Genomic DNA, 20,500 nt, shown 5'->3' on the forward strand with positions numbered 1-20,500 from the left:
CCTTGAGCTGAAGAGCTGAGGGACAGCGCCCAGGCCCAGAGTTCAGGCCCCACAACCGGACACCACCCCCCTCCAAAAAAAAAAAGAAAGGTTGTTTTATAAGTGAGGCTGTGGGTATAGAAGATGGCTGTAGAGGCTCGAGTGTGGTAAACAGTAAGAGACACAAGCAGCTCTGGAAGATGTATGGCTTATGGATAAAGACGGTTGCTTGTACACTTTTGCTCATTTCTCAGGCCCCTCTCAAAGCAGAATGAATTCACAATAGCTTAAGGAGCAAGAAAGAGACAAGAGAAGCCAAATTCTTGAAGTGGAAGGTACATGAATGTGTGTTAGAGTAATTAGCAGAAGGCCTAGTGTGAAAGCTAAGAACAAACCCAATTTACACTTACAGAAATCGCTGTACCCCCACATACTCTGGAACAGGCTTAGGTATCTGCTCCTCCCTACTACTCATCACTGACAACTGCCTCATCTCACCTGGGGAAGAGAATCACTGGACTTTCATAGCTCTAATAAGGAATATTTGAAGATGTTGAAAACAGAGGGGTGAGGGGCTGGGGGATTGAGTGAGCATATGCAAGCTGTATGTAGGCTGTTTGACCCCACTCAGCTCCCTAGATCAAGAAGCAGCAGGTTGGATTACATCTCTTTTCCTTTTTTTTTCATTTAAAAACTGGTAATTAAAAAATAGTTAAGAATATTTGGAACAACATGGAATATGACAATCTACTTTATCAACAGTAAACTTTAAGAAGTCTAAAGATAAAGGCAAGTATTTCTTAGTGAAAATTTAGCATTTCATTTGAAATATATTATAAGTGATAACATTAAAATTTAAAGACAGTACCAAAAGAAGGCAAAATACCTCATTAATAATTCTTTTTCCCCACTATTATAATAATTGTTACATTAATTAAATAATGGGAAATATTTTAGCAATGCTAGGTTAAATGAAATGAAAAATAAATATGGTGTTGGGGAAACTAGATATCCACATGTAAAAAGACTGAAATTAGAACTTTATCTCTCATCCTGTGCCAAAATTAATTCAAAAGGAATCACAGAACCAAAAGTATAACCATAGGGTGTTATTCAGCCATAAAAAAGAATAAAATAATGTCATCTTCAGGAAATTGGATAGAACTGTAAATCAAACTAAGTGATAAGATGAATACTGAGATAAATACAGACTAAGATACTGTTCCCTGTCTCGTGTGCTGCATCTAGATCTTTAAAAAAAAGAATGACATGAGTACAAAATAGGGAGGATGTTTTGGAATAGGAAGTAATGGAACTGGAGAGGGTGAAAAGAAGTTGAGGTGAATATGATTGAAGTACCTCATACACATATATAAAAATAGAATAAAATCTACTAAGATTGTTTAAATGGGAGGGAAAGAGGAAAAGGAAGAGTGATAAGTGGAGTGAGTTTGATTAAAAATACATTATATACAAGTAAGTGTTGGTGGTTCACACCTGCAGCCATAACTCTTCTGAGACATGTGATTTGAAACTATCCAGGGTAAGAAAGTTCATAAAACTTGATTTCCAAAATATAGCCAGCAAAGAGTTAGGATGAAGGTATGGTTCAAGTGGTAGAGCACTAGTTGAGCAAGTAGCTGAGTAAGCACAAGGCCCTGAATTCAAACCTCAGCACTGTAAACGAACAAAAAAAAACTAATGAACATTATTTACATATACAGAGATATTACATTATAATTTTTATAATTAATTTGTATAGGAAGTGGCACTGTGGCTCAAAGTTGTAGAGTAGTAGCCTTGAGCAAAAGAGTTCAGGGTTAGCACCAGAAGAAAATTAGGACTGTCCTCATGAAGTAGTATTATAGAATTTCCAAAGAGAATGTAAAAGTAATGGAGCAGAAAAAAATTATCTTATACAAAGTTTGGCCTGCAAAGTCATTTGGAACATAATGGACAGACACATGTGCTTTCCATATGCTTATTGTTGGTTGCCTGTAGCTCACTTACTTATATCAATAATTGTTTTGCCCTTGGCAAAAAAGAAAAAGATTAGAAAAAGATTTGCTACACCTGGATATTATATATCTGTAGATCAAAAGGTTTTCTGCACAATGGCTAGGTCTAGACCACCTCATATGATGTTTCAGAGCACTAGGAAAAAGGATAGGCCACAAACACTTTCAGAGGGAACAAACAAAACTGTGAGTTTCTTAAGATAACACTGTAAATTAAAGGACAACACAGTAACACCTTCAAATTTTTCAAGGAAAATTATTTCCAGCCTAGATATCTATAGGAGTTATGGCACTAATTTTTTATATTATTATTCTCAAAGACAGATGAATAATATTTTCATGTATACTTGTTCACAAAATATTTGCTTCCATAGACCCTTTTCAGGAAGTTTAAGATTTTCTTTATCAAGATGGACATGGTGGTGTACATCTGTAATTTATTTACCTGAGAGGCTTAGGCAGGTGTCCCTCCAGGTATTATTTAAGACAATTTTGCTTCACCAAATGAAGATGTTTTGAAAAATATGTAGGAGCTTGAACTAAAGAGCAAAGCTAAGAGAATCCTTCAGATGAACGTGAAGGAAGATCTTGATGTTGAAGATGTTGATCTTTCCAGGGTAGGTCAGGCCAGAAGGTTCTATTGGGGGCTATTGTAGGAAGGGATGACTGATAGGCTAACTCAGAGGATTTGAAATCCCTGTAATATGATTTAAAACAGGTGGAACAAAGTTTTTGGTATAGTTGGTGATAAATGCACGGAAAATGAAGCAAAAGGAGAAAGAATACATCTAATAGGGCTATGATAAACAGAATAATTGCATGGGAAAAAAAGAAACCATTTGTTAGTGCTATGAATACCATTCATATTTATGAAAATTTAACACGGAATACTCAACTAATCAAAAATTAAAATATAACACTAGAATAGAAAGGGAACAAAGAGCAGGTAGAAAATAATGCACTCATGTTGGATAAGAGCCCAATAGATAGTACCTAGACGAGTAAAGCCAAAAACCAGCAGTATGTTATTTAGAAACATGAGGTGGATGAATGCTAAGATAATCAGCTAAGGGAGTATAATAGAGTACAAGAGGATTTCTAGAAAGAGAGAACACAGAAAAACAGAGTAAACAATTATCTTAAAAGAAACCAAGGTAATTTACCAGAGCAGAACAGTATATATTTCGAGATGGAGAGGGTCCAGAGAGCTTCAAATAATACATGGGGCTGGTTGTGGCACATGGGGTAGACAGACCAACAGAAAAAGCTGAGATTATGACAATTTCTGTAGAATGACTGGAATGACTATAAATGCCTAGAAATTATGTTGTGAAAAAGAAAATTAATAATGAAGGGGAAGGGATTTGACCATGACAGACTTCTGAGCAGCCTTTCTGCATGGCAGAATGACTTAAAATAGGATTCAAACTGGGCCAGCCAGAGCCCTGCCCCAGACATGGGATTTCTGTCCCTTATATCCCCCACTAACTCAGCTTCCCTCAGGTCTCCTGCCACTCTGCCACTAGACAAGGTCAGGGATAGACATCTTTGAAGCTGTGTTCCAGCACCAAGAAAACGTCTCTTGGGTGAGTGGATGAGTTTCAGAGAACCCTGAGAAAACGTCTGGCCAACTGTGGAGAGCTTGGCTTCAGAAACCAAGGATGCAGGGGTGTCTGCTGAGTGGGTAGTCAACAGGCATATGCTGATAGCAATGGCGGATATGTGAGACTGCAACAGGCTCTGGGGAGTGGTAGAGAAGTCTGCTATGTGGGAGTGACAGAAAGGAAATTTTGGGAGAGTGACTTGTATACCTTGCAAGCAGGAGGAAAGGAGGAAGGGGAAGAAAGGCAGGTAGGAGTACAGGTTGATTCCCTCCTGGAAAGAAGATGGCCCTGCTCCTGAAGGGCAACAGGAAGCAGGGTATAACCTGTATGCTCAGGAGATCACTGTTTAATCAAGATCCTACTCCAGTGTTAGAAGATAGCAACAGGGAATCGCATAGACGAGAGAGCTTCACTAACTCACTCCCATTCTTATTTTATATTAAGATGACAATTGTTTTTATGTAAAAGGCTTCTAGGTAGCAAGAAGCCCAGCAGTTAATGTTGTGGTTGATAAAATACAATAAAGAAAGCAAAAATTTTAGCTGAATGGGGTGGTGTATGCTTGTAGGGGGCAGAGATTGGAAGGATCTCAATTCCAGGTCAGCCCAGACCTCCCTTCCTGCCCTAGCAAAAAACCAAGCAAAATCAATAGAAAACCTGGGCCATGATGGCATGCACCTATCATCCCAGCTATAGTGGTTAGTGTATTTAAGAGGACTGCAGTCCAGAGCAGTCAGAATTGACAAAAACAAGACCCAGAATCCAAAGGATTGGGGATATGGCTCAAGCAGTAGAGTGCCTGCCTTTAAGCATAAAGCTCTGAAATTTAAATCTCATCAAAATCTCATCAATATACATACATCCACACATATATACAAAGAGAGTAAAATTTACTTATTGAGATTACACTTATATTTCTTCTGTGCTTTCTGTGTCTGGGGGCCCTTACATACATTAATTGCTAAATCCTTTCAAGAGTCTGGAAATCTGTAGTTTCCAAATGGGAAAGAAGTTGTAGAGGATGAATAATTTCCAGGAGGCCATGTCGGAAAAGGGTGCTGAAGCCAAGATTGCAAAGCCAGGCTACATTTGGTATCAACCTGGGTACAGGCCAGGCCAGTATTTCACAAGACTGGAATGAGCTGGTGGGTGTGGCATGTCTAAAAGGGTACTGTCTTTTTTTTTTAGGATTTATAATTTTTTTATTACTGTTATTAAGTAGTTATACAAAGAGATTATAATCTTGTAATTCAGATTATGAGTATAATGCTTCTTGGTCAATGTTACCCTTTCCTTTGTTCTCCATGTTCCCCCTCTTGTCCCTACCTCGTTACATTTTTTTACTCATTCTAGCTCATTTTTTACACGTATACATTGAATATACATTTGCGCACCCTCTCTTCCTCCCTCCCTTCCTCCATTCTTGTGACCTCCTTTCTCTACCACCCAAATCATGTTTCCACTTCCTGGAATTCATTTTGTTAAACAAGTATTGTCATTTTTATGGGGAGAGTCCATCTTAGTAATAGTGGTCAGTTGGGTGGTTGGTGTATATTTCCCTTGATTTTTTTTTTATTAAAAATCAGAGAAGTCGGGCACTGGTGGCTCACATCTGTAATCCTAGCTTCTCAGGAGGCTGAGATCTGAGGATCACGGTTCAAAGCCAGCCTGGGCAGGAAAGTCTGTGAGACTCTTATCTCCAATAAATCACTAGAAAACCGGAAGTGGTGCTGTGGCTCAAGCTGTAGAGTGCTTGCCTTGAGCTGAAGAGCTGAGGGGCAGAGCTCAAGTCCCCAAGACCAACCCCCCCCCAAAAAAAATCAGTGTTACTGAGAAGCTGTTCAACAAAGAAGCTATTTTGAAATTGTCCTTCACATGCTTTACCTCTAAGAAAACCAGACTTGTATGATAAACTAAATGGAAAAGGCTTGTGTATAGTGCTGTCTATGTGGAGGTAGAGTTAAGAGATTGAAAAAAAGATCAGTGATGTCTCTCTTTAGTTGTTAAAATGGCAGCGAAAGAATCTTTAGATCCTATCTAGCACTAAAACAAACCTCAACATCTCTATGTTTTCTTTACATGAATTGCTAAATATTCTTTGGCTGCTTGATTTATTTTTATTTATTCTGATGGATGTTATAATTGGCCCCAAAAGGATGCAGGTAAAGTTTCTCTGCTTTGCAAAAAAGATATAGAGACCTTGTTACCCAGCTAGAGAGGACTGGTGTCCTCTCTGCACATCTCTTCTGGGCCCTCTGCACATCTCTTCGACCTATAATATCTGTGCTGAATCTCCATCTCTCTTCCTCTTATTCCTTACACATTTGTGCCAAGCAGTCCTAGTTCTAGTCACTGTGTGAGACCAGGTACTGGACCTGGTCTCTCCTTCAGGAGCTTGGAGTCTAGAGACTGCCATAATCTTGTGAATAATGGCAGGATACAATAGGGAACTGTCAGGGATGAAGGAAAGGAACACAAGACAGACCTGGTTGAGGTAGGGTGTCTGCCAAGGGAAGATGTTTTAGTTAAGACTCAATGGATGTGTGGGAAGTATCCACAGGAAACAGGGAATCATAGGAGCAGGTTGCTTTTGGTATACTCAAGGTGGTAAAGCTGGTCCATCCAGATCACTGGCTTGCCCAGCACCCACATACTGTTTCTTACCTTCTGCCTCCATGCTTTCTCATGCCACCTCACCCACCTGTACTGCTTTCCCTTGTCTCCACTACCATTCACATGGCTCCCACTTGAGCAAGGAATGCTTGATTTACCTTTGTGCAGATATCCCTTCAATCTTCAATCTTGATCACGGTGCATGCTATCTATCTATTACCATCTTTTTTCCCTTATTAAAAATGTGCTCATATTAACTATCAAACAATTAGTCTACTCTTATCAAGGGCAAGGAAATGTTTGGCTTTGAGAGAAAACGAGGTGAACATATGGCCTGTATATGGAGCATCTATATGTACTGGGTAGTGTGCAGCTGCTCAATGAGGTAACTATGAAGGAGGTAGTTATTTTCAGGATCTAATAGATCCTGATTAAAAAAAAACACCTAAAATTGACTTTCTACCCAGTAGAATGAGGGCTGTTTGAGTGCTAAGCACAGCCATCACTTCAGGGCTCAAACTGGTTCTTAACACATGCTAGTAACTCAAAAGACTGCTGTGTCAACGTGGATGCACATTATTTTAGGCTGCAAGATTTGTGTTTTTTTTTTATAGGTTAAAACACATGTTTTAATAGATTATATTAACTAAAGAATAGGCTGTTCTCTGTGGGTTTGCTCAAAGTGAGATTTTTCTAATTGTAATGGTAGTCTAAAGGAAGGATTTTCTTTAGTATGATCAGTCACAGGCTCAGCAAACTCTCTGAGAAGGCCTTGCAGGTGTAAAGGCAGACTCTTTGTAGACCTTGCATGCACTGCTCACCTTCTATATACCCTTCCAGGTGAGGTCTCAGAACTCCCAATCCAGGAGATGCTGTCATGTGCTGGCCAGCACCCAACACTTGCTATCTCAGCAAGAATTGTAGAAATGGGTGTCTTTTCTTTTCTTTTTCTCTTTTCTTTCTTTCCTTCTTCCTTCCTTTCCTTTTCTTTCTCCTTCCTTCCTTCCTTCCTTCCTTCCTTCCTTCCTTCCTTCCTCTTTCTTTTTTGTTGGTCAAGGGGCTTGAACTCAGGGCCTGGGAGCTGTCTCTGAGCTTTATCACTTTGACCACAGTACCACTTCCAGTTTTCTGGTGGTTTATTGGAGATAAGAGTCTCAGGGACTTTCCTGTCCATGCTGGCTCAGATCGCTCAGCCTCTTGAGTAGCTAGGATTACAGGTGTGAGCCACCAGTGCCCAGCATGGGTTTCTTTTTTGATGTGTAATAATGTTGCTTCTGTTTTTTAAAAGTGTCACAAACTATAGTAATAATATATTCATATGATAAATATATACTATACAATATAATATATATCACATAGATATATGATATATTTATATATTTATATGTGTATTTGTATGATAAATATTTCCATTGCCTGAAACAACTTTACCACTAACCCCATAGCAGGTGTTGGCTCTCACTTGAGTATAAGCTATTTTTTCAAATTGCTGCCCAAAGTTTAACAAGATGAACATAGAACACTAATCAACAAACATTCATCTGTTTGATTTATTCTACCATCATCTTTGTGGTAGAAGAAAAAAAGTTTCTTATTTACATTACTTAGTAATATGTTGACAGAAAAGCGAAAAACAAAACATACTCTAAAAAGTGTATGCAATCTTCTCCTCCTCCAAATAAACCAATAACAAGCATATTACAATGCTCTGACACAAAAATAGGGGATACCATAAGGTTGCCTTCCCAATACAAATGACCGTATTAGAATTGTTTTACCTTATATTTGATTAGAATAACATGTGGCATTGATCAGCTCCTCTGAATATATCTGATTAACCCAAACTCAAGTTAATGTGCTGTTCTCTAACAAACTTTTTTTTTTTTTTTTGACACGGGGCCTGAACTCTGGGCCTGGGCGCTGTCCCTCAGCTCTTCAGCTCAAGGCTAGCACTCTACAACTAGAGCTACAATGCCACTTCTAGCTTTTTCTGTTTATATGGTGCTGAGGAACTGAACCCAGGGGCTCATACATGCAAGGCAAGCGCTCTACCACTGAAACACCTTCCCAGCCCTCTAACAAATTTTTTAAATTAAATTAAATTTTATTGGAAGGGTGATTTCAGAGAGGTTACAGCTGCATAAGTAAGGTCATGAGTACATTTCTTGTCAAACATTGTTACCTCCTCCCTTGTTTTCTCCTACTTTCCTCCCCCTGCAAGTTGTAAAGCTCATTTCCAACATAGTGTCTTGTGAGTATTGGTTGTATTGGTTCATACTTTGTCCTTTGTCTCACCATTTTGTTATTCCCCTTTCCTTCCCCAAATCAGATAAATGCATAATACAAGACACAGGGTACCAAAATAAAACCAGTGACAAGAAGGGATAAATCAAAGGAGAAAAAAGTGGGAAGAAAAAGGAAATATCCTCACACAGTTAATTAAAAAACAAAACCAAAGGGAAAAATCTTCATGTTTCCATATCTTGGAGTTCATTTCGATTAGCATAATTTATATGGTTATATATACATAGCTATTGAGCTATTGTGCTCCTCTGCTAGGACTAAAGAAATGCAAATCAAAACTACATTGAGATTCCACCTTACCCCAGTTAGAATGGCCACTATCAAGAAAACAAATAATAACAGATTCTGGTGGGGTTATGGCCCAAAGGGAACACTACTACACTGTTAGTAAGAATATAAACAGGTTCAACCACTCTGGAAAGCAATATGGAGGTTCCTCAAAAGACTAAACATAGAGCTCCCCTATGATCCAGCAATCCCATTCCTGGGCATTTACCCAACTGATCATCAACAAGGCCACACTAAAGCTACCAGCACAACTATGTTCATTGCAATGTTATTTACCATAGCTAAGATCCGGAACTAACCCAGATGCCCCTCAGTAGATGAATGGATCAAGAAAATGTGGCATTTTTAACACAATGGAATTCTATGCTTCCATCAGAAAAAATGACATTGCCCCATTAGTAAGGAAATGAAAAGACTTGGAAAAACTCATATTAAGTGAAGTAAGACAGCCTCAAAGAAACATAGACTCCATGGTTTCCCTCATTTGCAATAACTGTAATAATTTGCAATCATAATAAGTAGCATCTAGGATAGTTCTAATAAATTTAAAGCCAAGTTACTGATTTAAATTTAAATAAATTCAAATAAATTTAAAGCACAGACTTCAAGAGGAAATGTGTAGTGATTTGAATATACAACAGTTGACAACCAGTGAGCCTTTCCAGTGAACATCACCACAGGTGTCTTACAAAAACAGAAGGAGAAGAGACACAGATCTTCAAACAGCTAAAGTAAGCCCGGTGCTGGTGGCTCATACCTGTAATCCTAGCTACTCATGAAAGCTGAGATCTGAGAACTGTGGTTTGAAGCCAGCCTGGGCAGGAAAGTTTCTGAGATTCCTCTCTCCAATTAACCAGCAAAAAGCTAGAAGTGGGGCTGCAACTAAAGGCACTAGCCTTGAGCACAAAAGCTCATGGACAGAACCCAGGCCCTGAGTTCAAGCACTACTACCAGCAAAAACCCCAAAATGAAACCAACCAAACAAACAAACAAAAACAGCTGAGGTGAGACTGTTCTGGGTACTGGTTGGCGTGTGGGATAGAGAGGAGTCATTTGCAATGACACTGCAAAAAATTCTAGAAACTTAAAAACGTTCTAAACTTATAAACTTTCTTTAATTATAGAAAACATACCTGGCAAAAAAGACGGAAGTGGCACTGTGGCTCAAGTGGTAGAGCACTAGCCTTGAGCTGAAGAACTGAGGGACAGAGCCCAGGCCCAGAGTTCAGGCCCCATGACAGGACCCCCCAAAAAAAAAGAAAAAAGAAAAAGAAAACATACCTGGTGAAAATTATGAGGTCAAAAGCTTTCTGTCTTAGTGGTACCATTAATGAAGTTAGAAACATTGGCCTCTGGCTTACCAAATTCTGTTCATTTTGTCTCCCTAAGTCAATCCTTCCCCTCTCTTGCCATTAAGGTCCTTACCACCTTCTTATTAGGGCAGCTTCCACAGCCCTCTGGGAAGGAAGCATGGTGGCTTCCCTATAGCTGTCACCACCATGCCAGAGTGAATCATGCTAAGCATGAAACCCAGGAAAATTACAGTGACTATGAGCAATGTGGGAAGGACTCTCTGGACAAGCTGGCTTCGGGGACTATCCCATATGTGCTCAATTAAGTATTTACAGAGTGCCTATTGCGGGCAGCTGTTGGGAACACTGAGGCTACCCTGGGAATGAGACGGATGCCTATCTTGTCTCAATTGCTTACAGCTGCAAACCCTAAGAAGCGAGGCATACGAGAGAGCGAGTGAACAAGCAGCAAGAAAGTGTTGTTCAAGAATCTCAGGAGTGGGGAGGGCAGGGATGGTAGGGGAAAAACAAAGGAGGAGGCAACAATGCTTGATAAGAAATGTACTCATTACCTTGCTTATGAAATTGTAACCCTTCTGTACGGTATTTTCACAATAAAAAACTTATTAAAAAAAAAAGAATCTCAGGAGTGGTGCTATGGCTTGAAGGAGTGACAGAGTTTAAGACCCAAACTGTACATAGTGAAAAATTACTCCCTGAAAAACCTTTTGCTTTATTATACCAGAAACTGGGCTCTAAAAAACTCAAAAGCCATGTATTGTCTTCTTTCTTCTCTTTGTATTGTGGGTGGGGGGGGGCGCTTGGGTCTGTGTTCCCTGTAAATATCTCTAAGTTTTCTGAAAAGACATGAGCAAGAAAGAGGAAATGTGCAAATAAAGAAGTGCCTCTTTCATTTTTGAGGTGCTGAGCTGAACCCAGGCCTGCTTCTCATCATGTTACATGAGTGCTCTATTGTTGAGCTACATCAGTAGCCCTACAGGTGCTTCTGAATCAGAAAATGCTTAGTTCTGATCCCTGCTCTATTATTCACTTGCTTAGGTGGTTCGAATATGGTAACTGAACCTATCTGTGCCTTAGTTTCCTCCTCAGTGAAACAGTGCTCTAGCCCTGGAATTAAGCTGCACTAGTGCACAGCTCTTAAGAGTGCCTTCATGAGCATGCGATGCTTCTATCTGATTCATATCATGTGTTGTTATTGTTTTATTACAGCTCTCTGCTAATGGAGACGACCCTGTTCTCTCCCATTCAAACTGCTCACATCATAGATTTCCCTCTCCCAACCACAGGAGTAGGCCTGATCGAGCTCCACAATTAACCACATATAGAGATGATCATGAGATCCTAATCATGAAATCCACCCTCACCCAGTTGCTATTTATACATGTGTATAAATCCCTGCCCTTACTAGCTTATTTTACAGCTGGGAGAACAGCGAAAGAAGGAAGATAAATAACTGCCAGAGGAAGTCACAGAGCTGAGATTGCAGCCTAGGAAGGTGGCACTCAATATGTGGTTTTAACCACACTATTATGCCATTTAATATACAGAAAAGGATCAGTACCATTGTGATGGAACTAACCAAGTCATAAAATAAAGAAATAAGTAGTATGTTCAAGAGAAAGAAGATGAACATCTGCCCCCGCTTATCTGTAGGGGAATATGTTCTCAAATCCCAGTATATGCCTGAAACCACAGACTGAACTCTATACATACTGTGTTTGTTTTCCTTGTGAATATATACCTAGGATAAAGTTTTTATGAAGTAGGCACAACATAAAGTTAGTAACTACTAATAGAGTAAGTAAACAATACAGTCGTCCCTTGCTATATTGTGGGTCACTTATTGCAGCTTCATTGTACCACAGGTTAAAAACAAAAACAACGTAAATAGTGATCCCTCACCTATTTCGGGAATTGCGATCCAGAGACCCCCACCCATGACAGGTGAAAATCCATGAAGTAACAATAAGTGAAGCTTGATATAGATAAGGCTGCTATACTCCTGCAATAGGGAGGATCACTGTACACTGTAATAAAATTGACAGCTTTTTGATTAACTGAAGATAAAAGTTTCACAGACTTACCTGTCTGGGTTGACTTTAAACCCTGATTCTCAGATCTCAGCCTACTGAGTAATGAGGATTATAGGAGTGAGCAGTAGGTAACTGGCTTAAAGGCATGTTTCACTAGACCACTCAAAGCCATTATGTTAGTAACGTCTGAGAATGGAGGTTGTTTTCCTTGCTGTAAACCAATATAGCTCAGAAGATGTAGTTCAAAAAAGGTGAAGTCAGTTATTATAAATATCTGGTGCTTGATTCTTAATGGCAAAAGACCACTTCCAAGTAACCCAGAGAATGCTGGTGCTTATGTCATTACTGAGTTCTGATACATTTTCCTCTAATCTTTGGAGGCAATAGTTAAATCACATAACAAATCTAAACTTGTATTCCATTGAATGTTGTCATAACCACATTTCATGATACTTATATTCCTCACAGCGCTATTGCAAGTAGTTATAATAAGCTGAATATTTCCTTGGTGATGGCCATAAAGTAAGTTCCTTACTTTCTGTTTATAAAAATTAGATTAAGCCAGGTACTGGTAGCTCCCATCTTTAATACTGTGAATATAAGGATTGCCAGCCCCAAGCAGGAAAGTCCATGAGACTCATCTCCAATTAACCACCAGAAAGCTAGGAGTGGAGCTGTGGCTCAAGTGGTGGAGCATTAGCTTTGAGAGAAAACGCTAATGACAGCACTCACATCTGAGTTCAAATCCCCGGACTGTCCAAAAAGAAAAACGTGTATTATACAATTTATAACTAATGAAGATATATGCACATAGACTCATGTAAACATAGTCCCACCAGCTCAAACATTCCCATATACTTATTCGAGACAATCACTACATTTAACATGCATCCCTCAAACTAATCTTTTTTTTCCCCATTGGTACTGTGATTTGAACTCAGGGTCCTGAACTCAGTTAGGCAGGCACTCTACCTCTGGAGTCATGCTCACAACCCTTTCTGAACCAGTTATTTTTTGGTAGGTTCTTGTGTTTTTGTCTGGGCCTATTCTTAGACCAAGATCCTCTTATCTATGCTTCTTGCATAGCTAGTATTACATATGTGAACCATCATATCCAGCTTAATTGAGATGGGGTCTTGCTAAATTAATTTTTTGCCCTGGTTGGCAAAGATCAATCATCTGCTTGGGCTACAGGCATTACCACCATGCCGGGCCTTCTCAGGCTAATCTTGTTGGCATCTTTTGGCATACTAGATGGCCAAGCATCCAACCATACTCAGGAACGCTGACTGACATCCCAGCACTCCTTTCTTAGAGTATAACTTAAACAGAATTATACAGTATGTATCTGGCTGCCTTCAGTAGGCATAACTAAGATTTTATGAGTCATCTATGTTGTTGCAAGTATTGGTAGCTACTGCCTTTTTTGTACTGAGTAGTATTTTATTATAGGAATGCTGGTTTTCTATGATCAGGTGTGGCCATTCGACTGCATGTATATTTATTATCAAGATATTAGTTGATTAGGCATCTGGAAAGGTGATATTTTATTAGAAATAAAACTGCTATGTATATTCATGTATAAGTTTGTATGTGGGGTATTTTCATTTTTCTTTGGTAAATGACTAACATTTCTGGTTACATGTTACAAATAGATTAGGTACAAGATCACCAAACTTTTTCAAGGTGGTTGTTTTATTGATTTCATCAGTAAAATAGGAGAATTTTAGTTGTTCCATATCTTCATCAACAAAAGCACTGTTGATTTTTTTTAAATTTTAGCTATTCTAATGATATCATTATGGTATCATTTTGTGTCTTTTGTAGATAACATGTTGAATATCTTTTCACGCACTTAATGTCCACTTGTATATTATTTTGTATGAGTATGTTAAAAAATGTCCCCATTTTTAAGACTCGTTCTTATACGGTTGAATTACCAGAAATCCTTTACATTTCATATATATATATATATATATATATGTTTTGACAAAATATTTTTCATTTGATTTTACTTAATTTTTTGGGGAGTGCTGGGGTTTAAATTCAGGGCCTTACTTTTTTTTTCCCCATGAGACTCTTTTTTTTTTATTGTGAGAATACCGTAGAGAGGAGTTACAATTACATGGGCAAGATAATGAGTACATTTCTTATCAAGCATTGTAGCCTCCTCTTTGTTTCCCCTTCCCATCCCTTCTCATACTCCTCCCACCTCCCCCCACCCAATCCTCCCCCCACCAAAGTTGTAAAGTTCATTTTTCAACATAACGACTTGTACATCTCATTGTTGCAATGGGTCCACCTATATCCCTAGTTAAATAATATGTTTTTGTCCTTCCCCTTCACAAATTATACCAACATCAACTACAGTGAAAGCAGGGGTTATACCGTGGGGGAGGGACATACAAAGCAACATAGAAATCATCTTATAAATATGTTAGGAACAGTTGCATGAAAGAAAAAAATTTGAATACTTATCTTGGGGTTCATTCCCCTAACATCAATTTATCTGACCTTTTCTGCTTGACTCAGACTTTTTAGACAAGGTTTTATCACTTGATTCCAATCATCGATCCTTTTTTGTTTAATTATTTTTTCAGATAGTTTTTGCCTAGGCTGTCTAGGCTTGATGACCCTCCTATCTACATCTCCCAGGTAGTTGGGATTATAAGTATGTGCCATCATGAGCAGGCACAATTTGACAATAGCTAAAGATATTTAAGAATGAGGCAGATGGGCTGGGAAGGTGGCTCAGTGGCAGAGTGCTTGTTTTGCATGCATGAGGCCCTGGGTTTGATTCCTCAGCACCACATAAGCAGAAAAAGCTGAAAGTGGTGCTGTGGCTCAAGTGATAGAGCGCTAGCCTTGAGCTGAAGAGCTGAGGCATAGCACCCAGGCCCAGAGTTCAGGCCCCACAACAACAACAACAACCCATTCATATTTCCCCATATATTTGCTATTTTTCTTGCTTTTTGTTCGTTTACATAGATGCAAAGTATGAACTAATACCATTTTACCTGTGCTGGAATACTTGCTAACAATGAATCATCTCGGATTTTGTTTGCCTGAAAAGTTTTAAATATATGTCTGTTGTTATGATCTGGCATGTCTCCCAAAGGCTCATGTGTTGACAACTTAGTCCCAAATGAAGCAATGTTTAAGGTGAATGAATCAGGAAGATTCTGACCATTAGTGGATGAGTCCATTGATGGATTCATAGTGAATGTATTGAATGGGTATTGATGGATTAATAGCTGAATGAGGTGATGGAACCTGCAGGAAGTGTCACCTAGTTTGAAGAAGTAGTAGTGTTCTCTTGAAGGGTATATCTTATAAAAATCAATGTCTCTCTCTCTCTCTCTCTCTCTGTCTCTCTCGGTCTCTGCTTCCTGACTACCATAAGTTGAGCTTTTTTTTTTTTGTTGGTCGTGGGGCTTGAACTTTGGGGTTGGGCGCTGTCCCTGCACTCTTCAGCTCAAGGCGAGTGCTCTACCGCTTGAGCCACAGTGCCACTTCCAAGTTGAGCACCTTTATATCAGCAGTTCATGCTATGATGTTTATCTGATGTCAACTCAGGCCTAAAGCAATGGGGCCAAGAGTTCATAAGATATATATAAAACTAAAGGACAAGAATCTTTTCATTTTTTCCCTTCGTATTCTATTATACTTTTAGAAAGCTAACACACCAATTTAAAAAGATTTTTCCCTCCTGGGGATACAATTCTAGGTTGCAAGTTTCTATAAGTAGTTTGCAGATACTGATGCATTGCCTTTTGCTCTGCATATTTGCTGACTCTTTTTTGTATTTGTTACTCTACAAATAATTTCTTTTCTAGCTACTCTTAAAAATTCTCTTTAGCATTTATTTTCAGTATTTTGATTATGAAGTGTGCTAGTATGGTTTCCTTTCGTGTTTTGTCTGCCTGAGGTTTATTATGCCTCCAAGTTATTGTTTTCATCACATTTGGGGAAACAATCATTAGTCAACTTTTTTCCGTGACTTGTCCTTCTTTTTCTCTGGAATCCAATGTCAGGTTGCCTGATGATTATCCTGCAGCTTGCTAAAACTGTTCTTTTGATTCACTATTAGTGTTTTTCCTTCTGTGGCTCATCTCGGATAATTTCTATCATTAATAATGTTCATTAGTTTTCTTCAATATCTAATCTGCTCAGTGCCAACAATGAATTTTTTGTTGTTGTTGGTTGTGGGGCTTGAACTCTGGGCCTGGGTGCTGTCCCTCAGCTCTTCAGCTCAAGGTTGAATGCTCTACCACTTGAACCACAGTGCCACTTCCGGTTTTCTGGTGGTTTATTAGAGATAAGAGTCTCATGGATTTTTCCTGCTGGGGCTGGCTTTGAATCACAATCCTCACATCTCAGCCTCCTGAATAGATAGGATTACAGGTGTGAGCCACTGGTGTCCGGCTAACAATGAATTTTTTTAAATTTCAGATTCTAATTTTTTTCATCTTTAGAAGTTTCATCTGGTTTATCTTCTCTTTTCTTTTGTGCCAGTACTGGGGGTTGAACTCAGAGCCTTTAACTTGCTCTTGCTTGATTTTTTTTATTATTGTGATTAAGTGATTACATAATTTCCCAAATTTCACAGTATTGTGGGATAGTGATGCTCAGTTAAAGTCACAAACACATTCTAACTTTCCTGGAGCAATTTGTCTATCATGGTCTATAACATTTATGAGTTCTATGAGCTTGTGATACAGTTATTTCTTCCACATTGGGTGTATGTACATTTCTTTTGTTTTGCATAGCATCAGCTATTCCCTCTTTCCCATTTGTTCCCTCCCTCCCATCACTGCCATTAAGTTGCTTAGTTATTTTGGTCAATGTCCTGTGCAGCTAATGGGTCCCGCTGATTCCCTCTAGTTCTGTGTCATCTTCCTGGTTCCCCTCCTGTGTACACATATATACCATACATGTGATCAGCAGCTTGGGGTTATTTAGTAGTGATTCGACCAGATGAGTGGAAGTTCTTTGTTTCTCATTGCTTGACTTTTTTGCTTATGGCTGATGCTCATCACTTGAGCGGTGCCTCAACTTTTGGCTTTTTGCTGGTTAATTGGAGACAAAAGTTCTGTTTGTCTGCCTCAGCTGGCTTTGAACCACAATCTTCAGATCTCAGCTTCCTGGATATCAAGGATTATAGTCATGAGGCATCATCTCCTAGGCCTCCCTTCCTTCCTTCTTTGTGCCATCCTGGGGCTTGAACTTGAGTATGGGTGCTGTCCCTGAGCTTTTTTTGCTCAAAACTAGTTCTATATCACTTGAACCACACTCTACTTTCAGCTATTTTTGGTAGTTAATTGAAGATAAGAGTCTCCCAGACTTTCCTACCCAGGCTAACTTTGAGCCACAATCTTCAGATCTCAGCATTCTGAGAATCTAGGATTACAGGCATGAGCCAAGGGTGCTTGGTTCCTTACCTTGTCTCTTGAAAATATATATTCTTGGCTGGGGTTTGGCTCAAGGGTTATAAGTGCTTAGCAAGCATTAGGCACTGAGTTGAAACCCCAGTATCACATAAAAAAGTGCTCTTGAATGTGTTCATATCTTTGTTAAAATAACTGAACACAGGTATAATACTTGATTTAGAATCATTCTGTGTTATAATATCAATGTCTTTATTTTTCCTCAGTCTGTCTTTACTACTAGATATTTATCATGGTTAAAGGCCATGATTTCCTGCTTCTTGACAAGCCTACTGTTTTTTTTTTTTTGACTGAAAGCTGGATATAATGAATTCTATGTGTTGAGATTTTACTATCTTCCTTTGAAGAATGATGGGCTTTGTAATAGCAGGAAGCTAAGTTATTTGTATTCAGTTAGATTCTTTTGGGGCATGTATTTATACATTAGTTACTTTGAGACAAGAGTAGCTTTTACTGTAGGGACTATCCCATTAATAAAGCTCTCTGGAACTATACTGCCCTCAGCATAATCCACAGATTTCTCCATTGTGTTTGGCTGAAGCCTGTGTGCCTTCCAGTCTTGGATAAGCTTTGAGAAACATTCAGTCCCAGGTGGTTCGTTGTCTCAGGTTGTGGAGTCTTGTACATATGAACATCTTATGATTAAGTAGAAACTCAAGAAAACCTTTATAAAGATCTTTGGAGCTCATTTCTTTGTAGATCCTGTCTTCTAGAATTATTTATAAGGTCTGGCTTTATCAGACTTGTTAAATTGTGATTTCTGCCTCTTCAGTGTAACATGACAGATGTACTCTGAATAGGGTTCACCTTCTTGCTCCAAGGTCCCAAAGAAGAAAGCCAGGGGATTTCAGAGCCCAAGTCATGTATTTCTCTTCTATAGGGGTCACAGTCCTGCACTACTTGTTGCCCAGTATCTAAAATAATTGATCCACTTATTTTTTCAAGTTCCCTAGTTCTTTCTTTCAATAAAGATTAAATCTAGTCTTAGTATCTATCTATCTATCTATCTATCTATCTATCTATCTATCTATCTATCTATCTATCTATCTATCTATCTATCTATCTCTATATATCTAGAAGTGGAAGTCCTTTTTTACATTCTAAAAACTTTGGGAAAATAAAAACTTTGGGAAAGTGGTCTGACAGTTCCTCAGAATGTTGACAGAATGACCATATAACCCCTTTTGTGTGTGCTAATTACAGACACAAAAGAGCTGAAAGCAAGGACTCACACAGGTATCTGTGAAGGTATGTGCATAGCAGCATTATTCACAACAGCTCAATACATTCCAGATACCTATCAAGTCATGAATGGATTATGAAAAGGTTGCATATACACCAATATTTTGTTTGTTTTCAAAATAAGATCTCCCTATGTAGACTAAGTTGGCCTAAAACTCATGACCTCCTTGATCCCAGCCTTGAATGCTGGAATTATATTATGTGTCCCACCATGGCTGGGGGAAAGGGAAGGAGAAATTATTGACAATACTGTTTCAACAATGTGTACATAATAAAGGTCGCCAAGTTACATACCATGAAACAAAATGGCAAAAATAAAAAATAAATTTCTATCTATAATGATTTCCCAAATATGCTCTACATATTCCAAAACAAATCTGACTTGTACCAAGTATTTGTAGTGCTTGATTTTAAACAGGATCAGCTTGATATAAAGGATAACATCAGCCAAACTGCCAAATCTTAGATGGAAATAGAGAACTGCAAGTTAGCTTTCTACCACTGAATTTCCTGAGTGTGATGGTTGTATTTCGTTTACACAGGAGAATGTCAATAGATACATACACACACATTCAGAATAATGGGGTACCAGGTTACAGTTTACTTTCAATGGATCACAGGAAAGAATGTAATAAATTTGGAACTTTTATGAAAATTTTTGATGGTTTCTAAATTAAAATATATAAAATGAAAGCAGTAAGAGTAAAAGCAGCCATACTAACATCACAGCAAAAGGTGGTGTATAACATGATAAAAATTTCAACAAAAATAGAAAAAGTATATAAAATATTAACAATCAAGAAATGTATTTAAATTTTGAAAAGCTTGATTTAGATGCTGAAAGGTATTTGACATACATTGGCTGCAGTACCTAGCATGGAAACATGCATTGCTTTACAGAACAGTAAGAGAGGAAGATAAGAGAATCAAGATGGAACAGCAGGCATACATGCACACTTATTACAAACACTTGATTAAAGAGCAGCCAACTATGAGGGATACTTACACAATGGTTTTTCCAATGTGCATAAATGATTTCTCAACAAATTCACGGACACTATGGACTTCTCCCGTAGCTATAACAAAGTCCTCTGGTTCATCATTCTGCAACATTAGCCACATAGCCTAGAGAGACAGAGAGGCAAAGCTACATGAAAGTCATACTCAATGGCCACTTTGGGAGTACCATACTATCAAGTGCACATAATTGGATATAAACATGTGCAGCTAGAAAATGACCAAAAATGTATTAGGTTATTCTAGCCACTCCAGTGATGGCTCTCACAATTAAATATGCATCAGAAAACATCTGGGGAAACATCTTGACATGGATGCCTGAGCCCTAACAGAGGCATGGGTTCAAGAGGAATCTTTACTTTCAGCATTCTAGAAGGTTCTCATGGACAGTCCTTGAACTGGAATTTATAGGAACAAGCTGTTCAACTGTTATCTGTGGTGAATTTTCTTTCTATATGCTTATGAATGAACAGTTAGTTACAAAAGCATTGTCTCACATGCCATAGATGGCAGAGGAGGAAAAATCATTTGAATACAAATTATAAGCTGAATCATTACAGTTTTTAAAAGTTTACCCTCATTTCTTAACAAAGAAGTTGAAATTTTACCAATCAAAAAACAATGAGAATCATTAATTGAGAA

The 20,500-nt window shown here is 38.5% G+C and overlaps 1 protein-coding gene across 1 annotated transcript in view; it reads right to left on the minus strand.

Annotated features, from left to right (window-relative positions):
- The window catches only part of Gmds (GDP-mannose 4,6-dehydratase), a 472,970-nt gene that overhangs the window by 97,302 nt on the left and 355,168 nt on the right, over window positions 1–20,500 (minus strand). The window contains exon 8 of the mRNA XM_013016609.1: window positions 19,848–19,966. Within this exon, the coding sequence (XP_012872063.1) occupies window positions 19,848–19,966 (119 nt within the window). The remainder of the gene's footprint in view (window positions 1–19,847; window positions 19,967–20,500) is intronic.

The sequence above is a fragment of the Dipodomys ordii genome, unplaced genomic scaffold (assembly GCF_000151885.1).
Source record: "Dipodomys ordii isolate 6190 unplaced genomic scaffold, Dord_2.0 Scaffold32, whole genome shotgun sequence".
In the NCBI taxonomy this organism is placed as follows: domain Eukaryota; kingdom Metazoa; phylum Chordata; class Mammalia; order Rodentia; family Heteromyidae; genus Dipodomys; species Dipodomys ordii.